The sequence below is a fragment of the Spea bombifrons genome, chromosome 3 (genome assembly GCF_027358695.1).
Source record: "Spea bombifrons isolate aSpeBom1 chromosome 3, aSpeBom1.2.pri, whole genome shotgun sequence".
NCBI classification, from domain to species: Eukaryota; Metazoa; Chordata; class Amphibia; order Anura; family Pelobatidae; genus Spea; species Spea bombifrons.
Genome location: NC_071089.1, coordinates 121036164 through 121049054, shown reverse-complemented (window position 1 = coordinate 121049054; position 12891 = coordinate 121036164). Strand labels below are relative to the sequence as shown.

The following is a 12891-nucleotide window of genomic DNA, read 5'->3' as shown; positions in this document are numbered from 1 at the left end:
CCCCCCGAATGTGCTGAATCTCCGACGTTACGTACACAGGAATGCGAAGTCTAGTTTCGGGAAGAGTTCAATTAATATTCCCGGCTGGGGGATGGTCAGGAAACCCCATCCTGTTCTGTGGCTTCCTTTGTATCCTGGCAATCTATATTTCGGATTACTAGGTCGTCCTTCCACGACATGTCCTTGGTGGTCCCCACAGAGTCCTCGTACATTTTTCTCCAGAACGACTCCATCTTGCCCACGTGGACCCGTTGGTGTCGGACCAAGGTAGAGTGTTGGGTGAAGCTCTTCCCGCACTGCGTGCAGATATAAGGGCGGAAGCCGGTGTGGATCTGCTGATGAGCTTTCAGGTTGGAGATCTTGCTGAACCCCTTTTGGCACACGTCGCACGTGTAGGGCTTCTCCCCGGTGTGTATCTTCTGGTGTCCTGTGAGGTGGGAATGTTCACTGAAACACTTGCCGCACTCGGCGCACTTATACGGCCTCTCGCCGGTATGCGTCCGTACGTGGTTGCTTAGGTGCCCCTTCTGGCTGAACGTCTTGTCGCACTGCGAACACTTGTACGGGCGAGCGCCGGAATGTTTCCTGCGATGGCGCACCAGGCTGGAGTGCTGGCTGAAACAGATCTCGCACTCCGGGCATTTGTACGGCTTCTCCCCCGTGTGGATCCTCTGGTGGACAATAAGGTTTGAATTCTCGCTGAAGCACTTCTCGCACATGTCGCACTTGTACCGCTTCTCCCCCGAGTGGACCCGGAGGTGGACAGTGAGGTGGGAGTTCTCACTGAAGGACTTGTCGCACTTGGTGCATTTGAACGGACGTTCCCCCGTGTGAATCCGGCGGTGAGCCTTGAGGTGAGAGTTTCTGGTGAAGCCGTTTCCGCACTCTGAGCACCGATATCGCTTCTCTTCCATCAGCATCAGGCGTTTCTTGCTGTGGACGCTGTAGTTTTCGTAGAAACCTCGGTCAAACTCGCTTCGCGGGACTCTCTGCTGGTCCCGAATCATGAGAGAGGGAGGGTGCGTCAAGCTGCTCAGATACTTCTCAAACTCCAGAGCGTTTTCCAAAGTGTACTCCTGCGGCAGAGCCCGGTTCAGCGCGATTCCGGTTTCGGTAAAGAGGAACACGTTGTCTCCGTCAGGACCGATCAGCGGCACCTGAGTGCTCAGCCTGCCACTCTCTCCGGCCGGAGTGTCCGTGCTGGCGTCGCTTCCAGGCTCAACCTCTGGGGAAACAAACAGAGTAAAGGCTACCACACTGGGCTATGTTCACTAAAAAGCAAAGGATTGTCAGAATGCGACCTACAGACTGACCTGCAGGGAGTAAACACCCCCCCGGAGGATCAATTCCTAAAAGATCCATTAACCAAGTACCAGCAGAGGAAGGAGAGGACTTCTACTCATTATAATGATGGACTTTTAACGAGCTAATTAACACCAAGCAGTTAGAGCGGTGATTTGGTCCCATTAGGGAACAGATAATGTGTTTTTGATAAAGCAATAAACGGCACTGGATGGCAGGAGTCCGCATGTACGGCGGCGGCGGCGGCGGCTGCTACGCTGATGGCTCACTGATCCCTGGACATTACTGCCCCTTAAATAAACAATTTTAGTGGGACTGCGACACAGCAGTAAGATGTCATATCAGCGGAGCGTCCACTCACTGGTGGGGTCGTCCGTTTGATCGACGTTGTCTTCGGACTCCGTCTTGCAGCTGACAGACCTTGTCTCCTCATCCTCGATCTCCTTCAGACCGGACAGAGACTCCTGCTCCTCTTCCTCCCGTTTGACCGCCACCGGCCGGGGCTGAGTGGGAGACGTGGCTGGTAAACAAATGACACGCGTGAAGGCATTGCATTGCCATATAATAGATGGCCTTGCGTGCGAGCATGCGTATCGATGTGACGCGGGTGGATCGTTACCTCTGTCCTCACACTCCGGCTCCGAGTAATACGGTGCCTCCCCGAGCTTGACTTTCATGGGATGTTCCGGTTTGCGCGTGCGACTTCCTGCCACGAGATCATGGAGATTAAGTGGATTTATCACGGCACAAATCTCACCTGAAAACCTTACACAAACAATCGACACGTTAACACCTTTACTCCCGGATCCCGATTCTTCGTTAAGCCGAGGCAAGCCTGCATTATCTGGGGATCGGGCTACGGTCTTCTGCTCTACCGAGACAATAAAACATTTCCCGCTACGACTGCTGCGTAAAGTAACACACGGGGAGGAAATAAAGAGCTCGCGCCGACTACAGAAATCGCGCGTATCGCAAACAACCATATTGTTTGCTGTGAGTCGAGTGGACACTTACCTCTGGGGGAGTCGGTCGGGGGCTGCGCTCTCGCTCTGTCGGTGGAGTTTTTATGAACGCTCCACTTCTCCTGTTCAATCCGCAGCAAAATATCAGGCACCAGCACGGCACTGCCTGGCAGAGAACATCGGCATAAAACACCCGCCGGCAACGTAAGCGGCTCCGACACGCACAGCACAACACTCCCGACACGAGCCGCGGCACGCAGCCGGATGGTAGCCCCGCTCTCCGCTAGAGCTGCACACTCGGTGGCACCGGACACCGTGTCCCCTCGTTACATTTTGTCCCGCACGCGGAGGGCCCTCTGAGATTCACTCACTTGTGGAACGGCTCTCCCGCCATCTTTTGTCTTGTGAATTCTCCAACTTCACCAGCAGGTCTGGATTCAGGATCCTGTAGCCTGCAAGATACCGTCACAAATACACAGCTGTTCAAAAGTTTGGGGTCACTCGGCTGTTTTCATGGGAAACAAGGAGATTTCTGGCTGTAACATAATTACAAAAGGGTTTTCTAACCATCAATTATCCTTTTATACTAAAACTTGGATCAGCGAACACAACGTGCCATTGGGACACGGGAGTGATGGGAGTGATAAAGGGCCATTGGAACACAGGAGTGATGGGAGTGATAAAGGGCCATTGGAACACAGGAGTGATGGGAGTGATAAAGGGCCATTGGAACACAGGAGTGATGGGAGTGATAAGGGGCCATTGAAACACAGGAGTGATAAAGGGCCATTGGAACACAGGAGTGATGGGAGTGATAAAGAGCCATTGGAACACAGGAGTGATGGGAGTGATAAAGGGCCATTGGAACACAGGAGTGATGGGAGTGATAAAGGGCCATTGGAACACAGGAGCGATGGGAGTGATAAAGGGCCATTGGAACACAGGAGTGATGGGAGTGATAAAGGGCCATTGGAACACAGGAGTGATGGGAGTGATAAAGGGCCATTAGAACACAGGAGTGATGGGAGTGATAAAGGGCCATTGGAACACAGGAGTGATGGGAGTGATAAAAGGCCTCTGTACGCCTACAAAGAGATTCCATTAAAATTCAGCCATTTCCAGCTACAATAGTCAATTACAACATTAACCCCGTGTCTGCTACACCAACACCCAAACACACACACACCAGGACAGGCTCTGCCACACTGAAACCCCGCCCCCTCGAACATCACACCCAGGAACACAGCAGAGTCACATGATTTTACATCACTTCCCTTGCGGGACTGTGCCGGAAATCTGTAGTTCAGGTAAGGAGGCGGGCGGGATTGGCCACACACGTGGCGGGAGCGGGCGGGATTGGCCACAAAATCATGGGAGCGGGATTAAAAAACCAGTCCCGCGCAGAGCTGCAGCTCCAACGTTAATCCGGCCCTGACGGAGTCCCAACATCCGCTACACCCAGGCGGCGGGGCGGAGGATTCTTACCCAGATCTCGGAGGGCCGTGTGGATTTCTTTCATGGCGTTTCTGTACAGCTCCCGCTGCCACTCCTCCATGATGCCCCAGTCGTCTTCATCAAAACACGCCGCCACGTCGTGGAACGTCACAGTCACCTGACAAAAGGGGGGAGGACACGTGTTACATGCGTGTATTCCAAGCAAGCATTCTGCCTCTATACCCTACTAGGCCTGGGGGAGGGGGGTGATGTCTAACGTGTCTGTGCTACCCCGCTGTTAACCCTTCAGGTTTATTTTAGTGGCCCCTCTAAAATTCCTGCACCCCATCCAATGAAGCTGTAGAGCGTGGCCCTCGCTGGTGGTTGTACCGGCGGACGGGGTAACTAGGGGGCAGACTTCGCTGGTGGTTGTACCGGCGGACGGGGTAACTAGGGGGCAGACTTCCCACCGGCGGTCCAGCCCGGTCTCACCATCGCAGACGTCGAGCCGCATTTTCTTCTCTCCGTTCCGGTTTTGCGTTTTTCCATCTGGGAGGTGAAATCGGCCGGCGGCGGCGGCTCCTCGATTCTGCCGACAAACAAACCGGCGGTGAGAAATAATTGGGGAGGGAGGCGGGGGAGACCCACAAATGGTTCATACTGTGCATAAAGAGTTAACTCCACGCATGAGATAAAAAGTCCTCCTCTTCCTGCATTGGGCTGAATGCACTCGGCGAGTAACGGGGGGGGGGGGTGTCATCCCAAAACACGGGGCCCCCGGGGCCACGGGTAACTAACGGGGTATAACGAGGAGCTCACTGATGGGGGGGCGGCTTGTAAATAATTAATGGCGGATTAGATTGTCAGCTCTGAGGATGCGCTTCCTTTAGTCTGTTTTCACAAATTCAGCATCTGATTTAATTTGTCAGCTCTTGGGCCCAGAAGGCTCTGATGATGTCATCTGGTTAACTGCCAATTAGATTGCAAGCTCCTGGGCTAAGAAGGTATATGGGTAATTAGATTGCAAGCTCCTGGGCTCAGCAGGTATACGGGCAATTAGATAGTATGCTCCTGGGCTCAGCAGGTATATGTATAATTAGATTGCAAGCTCCTGGGCTCAACTGGTATATGTGTAATTCGATTGCAAGCTCCGGGGCTCAGCTGGTATATGGGCAATTATATAGTATGGTCCTGGGCTCAGCAGGTATATGTATAATTAGATTGCAAGCTCCTGGGCTCAGCTGGTATATGGGCAATTATATAGTATGCTCCTGGGCTCAGCAGGTATATGTATAATTAGATTGCAAGCTCCTGGGCTCAGCTGGTATATGTGTAATTAGATTGGAAGCTCCTGGGCTCAGCTGGTGTATGTGTAATTAGATTGGAAGCTCCTGGGCTCAGCTGGTGTATGTGTAATTAGATTGGAAGCTCCTGGGCTCAGCTGGTATATGTGTAATTAGATTGGAAGCTCCTGGGCTCAGCTGATATTTGTGCAATTAGACTGTGAGCTCCTGGGCTCAGCAGGTTCTCCTGTGATGGAGGCCAGCAGGCTTATTTCTAATTAGACTGTTAGCTCCTTGGCCCAGCACGTGTCGCCGGGAGTCAGATTCTTGCAGCGGTTCCCTGTCCGCCGACACGCCCCCAGCTTTTAACAAATTAACTCACCCGGCTGTCAATGAAAGCCACCGTAGAAGCCTTTTCTGAAGCCACCGGAACCGGAAATAATGTCCGTGCGTGAAGCAAAGCGCAAGCGCCACACAAAGACGCCAGCAAGGAAAGGGTAAATCGCGCTTGCGCAGAGACGCTACTGCGCTTCGATCCATCTGTGAGGAGCAACGCGACAGCGCCATGTTACCAACAACCACATAGTAACCCCGCGTTTATACCGCGACATGTATGTCGCACAGTGACTAAAACTAGCAAGTGCCGCCCTACCAGCGGGAATACGGTAACCTGACCCTGCTAGACAATATGCGGACACTCGCTCAGCAGGTGATTGGCGCCGAGTCCCTGCTGCAATTAACCCTTCATACAGAGGAGGCCTTTCAAATCACATACAGTGGGGATCAGGGCCATGAGCATTTTCAAAGAATTAACAACCCTGTTACCAGAAATGAACAGTTTCGGAGGATTAACCCCTCTGTTACCAAACATGATCAGTTTAAGAAAATGAATGCCTCTATTGCCAGACATAAGCAGTTTCAGGGAATTAACCCCTCTATTACCAGACATAAGCAGTTTCACGGAATTAACCCCTTTATTACCAGGCATGAGCAGTTTCAGAAAATGAATGTCTCTATTGCCAGACATAAGCAGGTTCACAGAATTAACTCCTTTATTACCAGGCAGGAGCAGTTTCAGAGAACGAATGCCTCTATTGACAGACCAGGGCCGTAGGAAGGGTGAGGCGGGAGAGCGCCCGATCAGCTGCTGCAGCCTGCAGGACTGGTTGGGGAGATCGCAGTTCCTCGGCTTCTGTGCTCCCTAGTCACTACACACTGGGAAATGACGCAGAGCGGAGGGATATGATGTCATCCCCAGCGCATAGTGATTAGGGAGCACTAAAGCAGAGGTTTGGAATGGTAGACCTTGCGCTCCCACAGAGGTGTATGGGCAGGTGTGTATATGAGCAGTGTAGGTATTTGTGTGTTTGTAAGCTGGTGTGTGTATGTGCGTATGTGTGTGTAAAGGCGGGTTTGTAAGGGCAGTGTATGTGTATATGTGTGTGTAAGGGCAGTGTATGTGTATATGTGTGTGTAAAAGCAGGGGTATGTGTATATGTGTGTTAATGGGCAGGTGTCACGTGCGGGGTCCATACAGACGACTGTAATGACCCACAGCGCCCAATGGAATTTCACGAGTCACCATGCAGGAGCGGCGACACAGGGCCAGATGCAGGGTAACCACACTTCCCCGAGTGCTGGGCCATCAGGATTGCGTGGCTACCTCAAGATTGTAAGCTTGCGAGCCGAGTCTCTCCACCTAATGTATCGGTTTGTCTTAGTCTGTCAATTCTCGTCTTGTCAAACCCATTGAATATATGGATTGTATTAAGTGCTGCGTACACGGTTGGCGCTATATAAATAAAAGATAATAATAATAGATACCAGGATGCTGAAACAGCAGCGGGAGGTATCCGGTACAGATAACAGGATATAGAGATATCTTGCAGCTAAGGACAGCAAAGGCAGGACAGAGCCAAAGGAGTAGAAACAGGAATACAGGGACAGGATACACACAAGATCCGACGTAAACAGGACAGGACACCCCGCTACCCGGGGCTCAGGACAGGACACCCCTCTACCCGGGGCTCAGGACAGGACACCCCTCTGCCCGGGGCTCAGGACAGGACACCCCTCTACCCGGGGCTCAGGACAGGACATCCCTCTGCCGGGGCTCAGGACACCCCTCTACCCGGGGCTCAGGACAGGACACCCCTCTACCCGGGGCTCAGGACAGGACATCCCTCTGCCCGGGGCTCAGGACACTCCTCTACCCGGGGCTCAGGACAGGACACCCCTCTGCCAGGGCTCAGGACAGGACACCCCTCTGCCGGGGCTCAGGACAGGACACCCCTCTACCCGGGGCTCAGGACAGGACACCCCTCTGCCCGGGGCTCAGGACAGGACACCCCTCTACCCGGGGCTCAGGACAGGACATCCCTCTGCCGGGGCTCAGGACACCCCTCTACCCGGGGCTCAGGACAGGACACCCCTCTGCCAGGGCTCAGGACAGGACACCCCTCTGCCGGGGCTCAGGACAGGACAACAGAGCACAGGGCTCACAAGACTGACCAGGTTACACATGACCAGACTATACAGGTATAAAAGGACAGACCAGACAAGGACATGACTAGAACCCCTTTGTAAAATAATACGATCGGGGATTCCGTCACATATTATGGCCACAGCATGCTGGAATACGTGTTGTTTTTTATCTTTCCATGCACTTTTTTTTATCACCAGCCTTTAAGTTTGCAGTAGTATTTTTGTATTTGTGTTTTCCCCACGCACGTTGTACTTTAGGTATGAATTTACAGCTCCTGAGTACAGCGATACCCCACATGCATGGGTTTGTGAAGTTTTTGGGGGGCAAAAGGGTCACATTTGGGACGTGTGCATTTTTCAAATTAGAAATTAGACATAGGGTGTAACGGTCGTATGGAAGAACTGTTAGAATTGAGATAAAGCACTAATTTTAGGACTTGCTCATAAAAATATTTATACATATATATATGTATATATTTTTTTATTTTTTTTTTTAACATTTTTTGGAACTGGAAGGTCCCCCAATGGTGACATCAGTGGAAAATAATTTTTACATGTTACTTTTTTTTTTTTGCTATTTTTATATTTTTCTTATTTTTTTCACTAATCCCATTGTGATTAGAAAGCTGGGCTCCATTGACTCGCATGGTTGAAAGCAGTAGCTGTATTCAACCTGCAGGGGGAGCCAGAGTTCTCAGGAGGGTCTGGAGAGAGCCTCTTGGAAATTTTGGCAACTTTATTTTTTTAAAGGACGCGCCGCCATATTGTGAGTGGCAAAATCTCACAGTGGAATTTCAGCTACACCATTGAAATTTAGGAGGCGATCGTCCTGGCACGTCTCTAAGTGACTGTTATTGCGTGACGTGCCATAAAGTGGACCACAAGTGGCATCTCACGTAAACAGTGTTTTATAGGAAGAAACTGGCCCCGTTTAACCACCAGAATAGAGAGATGGTTTAAGGGGGGTTATTCTGTCTACGGGGTGACTTTAGGCGCCGTACAAAGCCCATGCCGGCATAAATGACCCCCCCCAGTTAATGTTTAGTTAACGAAGCCCCCTGCTGGTAAAGACGGACCTCACACGGACTCCTCCATCTCCGGCCGCCTCGTCTATTACTTTTGATGTCAATTTTTGTTCATGGTTACCGCGTCGGGTTTTTTCGTACTTCCCAGAAACCTTTTTTTCATGAGAAAATCAATTTAATGGCAAAAAAAGCTATTTGTGTTAAAAGAGCATGAATGCGTTCATTGGAATCGGCTGCTATGGGGGCAGAAAGGCAGACGCCTCGCAGAGTTTCGTTAAAATGAGCCGGTCCGGAACCTGTGCGTAAGTGATACGGCGAAACTCAAAACGTTTGCCCCTTTTACCCCACTATTGGATGCTGCGTGGAAAGAGAGCCAGCTACGCGCAGGCTTTGACCAGACCTACATATACAGCTAAAGGTCTTCTTCAGGAATCTAACAGAGCAAAGGCTCTCCTTGGTGCAGATCCCCAGCAGGAGGCACCGCGGATGACCCCACGGCGTGAAAGACCCCCTGCGCAGAGCACACCTTGCTTATCGAGAAGCTAGGAGGGCGTCGGGGTAAGTTCAGCAGTCTTCGGTGTGGTGGTTCCTTTCGTGGACCCGTAAGTTAGACTTCTGGTGGAAGCTTTTGTCGCAGTGTTTGCATTTGTAGGGTCGCTCCCCCGTGTGCGTCCTCTGGTGGTCCTTCAGATTGGACTTCTTGCGGAAGTACTTCCCGCACGTGGCGCACTGGTACGGCTTCTCGCCCGTGTGGATCCGCTGGTGCCGCGCAAAGCTGGAATTGTCCCGGAAACACTTGTCGCACTCGGGGCATTTGTAGGGCCGCTCGCCCGTGTGGGTCCGTAGGTGGATCTTCAGGTGGGAGCTGCGGATGAAGCTCTTCTCGCAGTCCGTGCACTTGTAGGGCCGCTCCCCGGTGTGCGTCCTCATGTGCACCTGGAAGCTGGAATTGTTGCAGAACGTTTTTCCGCACACGCTACAGATAATAAACGTCTGCCCCCTTTGCTGGAAGCCGAAGCCCTTCGCAAAGGCCGAGAACGGGAAGATCTCCTCGCCGCTGCGGGCCGGAGCGTAAGGAAACTTAACGCCGGTCAGGCTGGACTCGCACTCCATTAACAAGCGAGGCAGTCGGGGGCCCGCGCTCTCTTTGGGTTCACTTTGCTTGTTTTGGTTGGAGTTATGAAGAGCAGCGACGGGTTTTATTTGGCGAGCTACGCCTTTCCGCCTTCGTGTCCTGACTCGGTGAGCCGGATCCGGGGCTTCTTCGCCGGTCGGGCTCCGGGATCTCAGTCTCACTTTATCCGGACTCCACGCCTGGACGGCCTCTTGAGCTGTAAAAAAAAGAAATAAAATGTCTGTAACCGGATTTAACAGGAACCTCCAGCCATCATATGTACTTTCACGCACATGACTGCCAAGCAGTCCCTGTAAATTGTCACACGTGTGCAGGAAGTAGAAACAGGCTCAACTCATTCATACGCCCGCGCGGTGTACTCGCTTCCTGTCAGCGCTGTCTCAGCGATAGCTCCGGGGCCGGTCCGAGGTGATAGAGCTCCAAGGGTCCGAGCTTCTTCCATAATCAATTCGATTTGCTTCTTCAGGACTAATTATACTCACTGGGAGGGTGGGGGGATTCTCATGTCGGGGGATGTTGGAATGAACACAGATGCTTTGTGGCCCCCGGTGCGGGAAGGCGAGATCTATCGTCTTCAGATTAGTTTGGCTATTTGCAGCATATTTATGAAGCCGGATTTTGCGAGCTTGAGGTTCTTTGCTATCCTCATACGAAATAAACACGAGGGCCGCGTATAATTCCCTCGCAGCAGCGGGGCGGCCCCGAGGAAGACGAGGGGGACTCGCGTGTTACGGAGGGGTGCGGAACAAACCCGCTCTAAAAACCTCTTACCTGAAGCCGGGCCGTTAATGGCGTCTTCATGATCCTCAGCGGCAGAGTCCATCTCGCTCTTCACCACTACAGTGTAGGGCGCTTCCCCAACGCAACGTTCTGCGAAAACACGAGAGGGGCTTTAGCATCGTGTGTGCGGCCCCCGGCCTGTCTGTTACACGTTAGTAGAGCGCAGCCCCCGGCCCGTCCGTTACATGTTATTAGAGCGCAGCCCCCAGTCTGTCCGTTACGCGTTATTAGAGCGCAGCCCCCGGTCTGTCCGTTACGCGTTATTAGAGCGCAGCCCCCGGTCTGTCTGTTACACGTTAGTAGAGCGCAGCCCCCGGCCCGTCCGTTACATGTTATTAGAGCGCAGCCCCCGGTCCGTCTGTTACGCGTTACTAGAGCGCAGCCCCTGGCCTGTGCGTTACGCGTTATTAGAGCGCAGCCCCCGGCCTGTCTGTTACACGTGATATAGCACCGATTACCTGAGCTCGCGCTCTCGTTGCTCTCCTCCGTCTGGGAGTCATACGCCGGGCTGTACGCCTCCTCTTCTTGCTTAACATTCAGGTAAAGGTTGGATCCGCAAACTTGTAAAACACAAAGTAAGAGCGTTAACCCCTCGGACGGCTCTGATCCCATCTCTACAGCCGAGGGGTGCGGGGCAGGAGCATCGCGGGGCAGGAGCATCGCGGGGCTGGGGCATCGCTGCGCGGGGACCAAACACTCACCCGAATCTCGTTTCACATCCGCTTCAGAGCTGCTGAGCTCGCCGGAGGCCGTGGACTCGCCGTGATAATTTACCCTCAACAGGATATCAGGGGCAAAACACGAGTCTGCAAACACAAACAGCGCGTTTAGGCGTAGAGCCGAGGCGCTCCATGCAGCCCTTTCATACGCGGCTACGAGGGGGTAACGCGGGCGCCGTCTGAGTAACACGATCTATAACATAACGATCGGCCGTGTATTATATGTATATATATATAATATTCAGTAAGGGGGGCGGGGGAGACGCTGGAAATTTACCCTCCTTGGGGCTCCTGGACCGGCGGCTCGGCTCGTCCTTCCTCACTACCCGGAAAAGGATTTCCGAATTCTCGATGCGGTATCCTGGAGAGGAAAAGAGAAACCCCAGTCTGCTTAACTGTGCGAGACAGCGAGACATCATGCAGCTCTGCATACAGCCAGCCAATCGCGGCATGCGCAAACCCGGCCAAGCGGCCAATCGCGGCATGCGCAAACCCGGCCAATCGCGGCATGTGCAGCACGTGCAAACCCAGCCAAGTGGCCAATCGCAGCACGGGCAAACCCGGCCAATCGCGGCATGCGCAAACCCGGCCAAGCGGCCAATCGCGGCACACGCAAACCCGGCCAATCGCGGCGCATGCAAACCCGGCCAAGCGGCCAATCGCAGCACACGCAAACCCGGCCAATCGCGGCATGCGCAAACCCGGCCTATCGCGACACACGCAAACCCGGCCTATCGCGGCACACGCAAACCCGGCCAAGCTGCCAATCGCGGCACACGCAAACCCGGCCAAGCGGGCAATCGCAGCGCACGCAAACCCGGCCAAGCGCGGTTGTAGCAATGTCCCCTCTTGGCGGAGGATACATGTACCCACTACACCAGCAAAAACATACCCAGGTCCTGCAGGACGCTGTGGATTTCCTGCATCACTTTCTTGTACAGATCCTTCTGCCACGGCTCCAGCAGATCCCACTCCTGCTGCGAGAACGAGGCAGCCACGTCCGAGAACGAGACGGAGGCCTGGAGGAGCATATAATGAGCCAACGGAAACCGCGGAACAGCCAACATATTCTCCCCCCCCGGCGCTTTACATTGCATGTGACCCCCCCCCTGCCCCTAGCTGGCTTAGCAGACGCGGCGCGCAGGAGTTTGTTTAGACCCCTCGTGCGTAGAAAGCGCCCCACCGACTTCACTCTCCTTCCACTAATTATCTGCTTCATGCAGTCATCGGTGAAGAATAGTTGGACCATGTGGAAGGAGGGCAGCTACAGCAGCAGGGCTGCATCTTCTGTGACAGCTAAGCGATTTATAGTATTTCAATGGCTGTAGTTTTTGCCCCATAATATAAATGTTTTCAGGCAGCCGCATATCAGCTGTTTGTATGATTCTCGCTCCGTTATCTGATCCCCGATCTACTAAACCCCCCGACTCCTTATCATACTGCCTGTGGGGAACAATAGGATGGCTCAGTCTTAATCACCCAATTGGACTCTCTGACTAATAGAAGTCTATGGAGGGACGGACTTCATTAGCATCGCCATAAAGCATCAGCTCAGTGTGGGGTTTGAGCCGGGAAAGTCACCCAAAATATCATATGACTGACAGCAATGGCGGCCTGCAAAAAACCCCAATGACCTTCAAAATAATGGATGTCCTCCCCGGCCCAGCTTTAACCAATACCCCGAGACGCTGCGCCGGGGGCTGGAGAGGTAACGTACCCGCTGAGGTGCATTCATCGTGACGTCTCTTCTCTGACCAGGGCCGCGGC

At 53.1% G+C, this 12891-nt stretch overlaps 1 protein-coding gene across 2 annotated transcripts in view; it reads right to left on the bottom strand.

Moving 5' to 3' along the window:
* Positions 1-12891, bottom strand: part of LOC128484643 (zinc finger protein 835-like) — a 13421-nt gene extending 530 nt beyond the window's left edge. The window contains exons 1-9 of one of the 2 annotated variants that reach the window (XM_053461113.1): positions 12842-12891; positions 12017-12143; positions 11402-11485; positions 11107-11211; positions 10864-10965; positions 10397-10495; positions 9073-9821; positions 4191-4227; positions 1-961 (exon numbers count right to left, since the gene is read on the bottom strand). The exon at positions 1-961 is cut by the window's left edge and continues 530 nt beyond it. In XM_053461113.1, coding sequence (XP_053317088.1) covers positions 96-961; positions 4191-4227; positions 9073-9821; positions 10397-10495; positions 10864-10965; positions 11107-11211; positions 11402-11485; positions 12017-12143; positions 12842-12859 — 2187 coding nt within the window. In that variant the 5' untranslated portion in view covers positions 12860-12891 and the 3' untranslated portion in view covers positions 1-95. Of the gene's footprint in view, positions 1226-1663; positions 1823-1921; positions 2009-2316; positions 2431-2635; positions 2717-3749; positions 3877-4190; positions 4278-5359; positions 5417-9072; positions 9822-10396; positions 10496-10863; positions 10966-11106; positions 11212-11401; positions 11486-12016; positions 12144-12841 lie in introns of those variants that run through there. The other variant, XM_053461111.1, reaches the window with a different exon arrangement.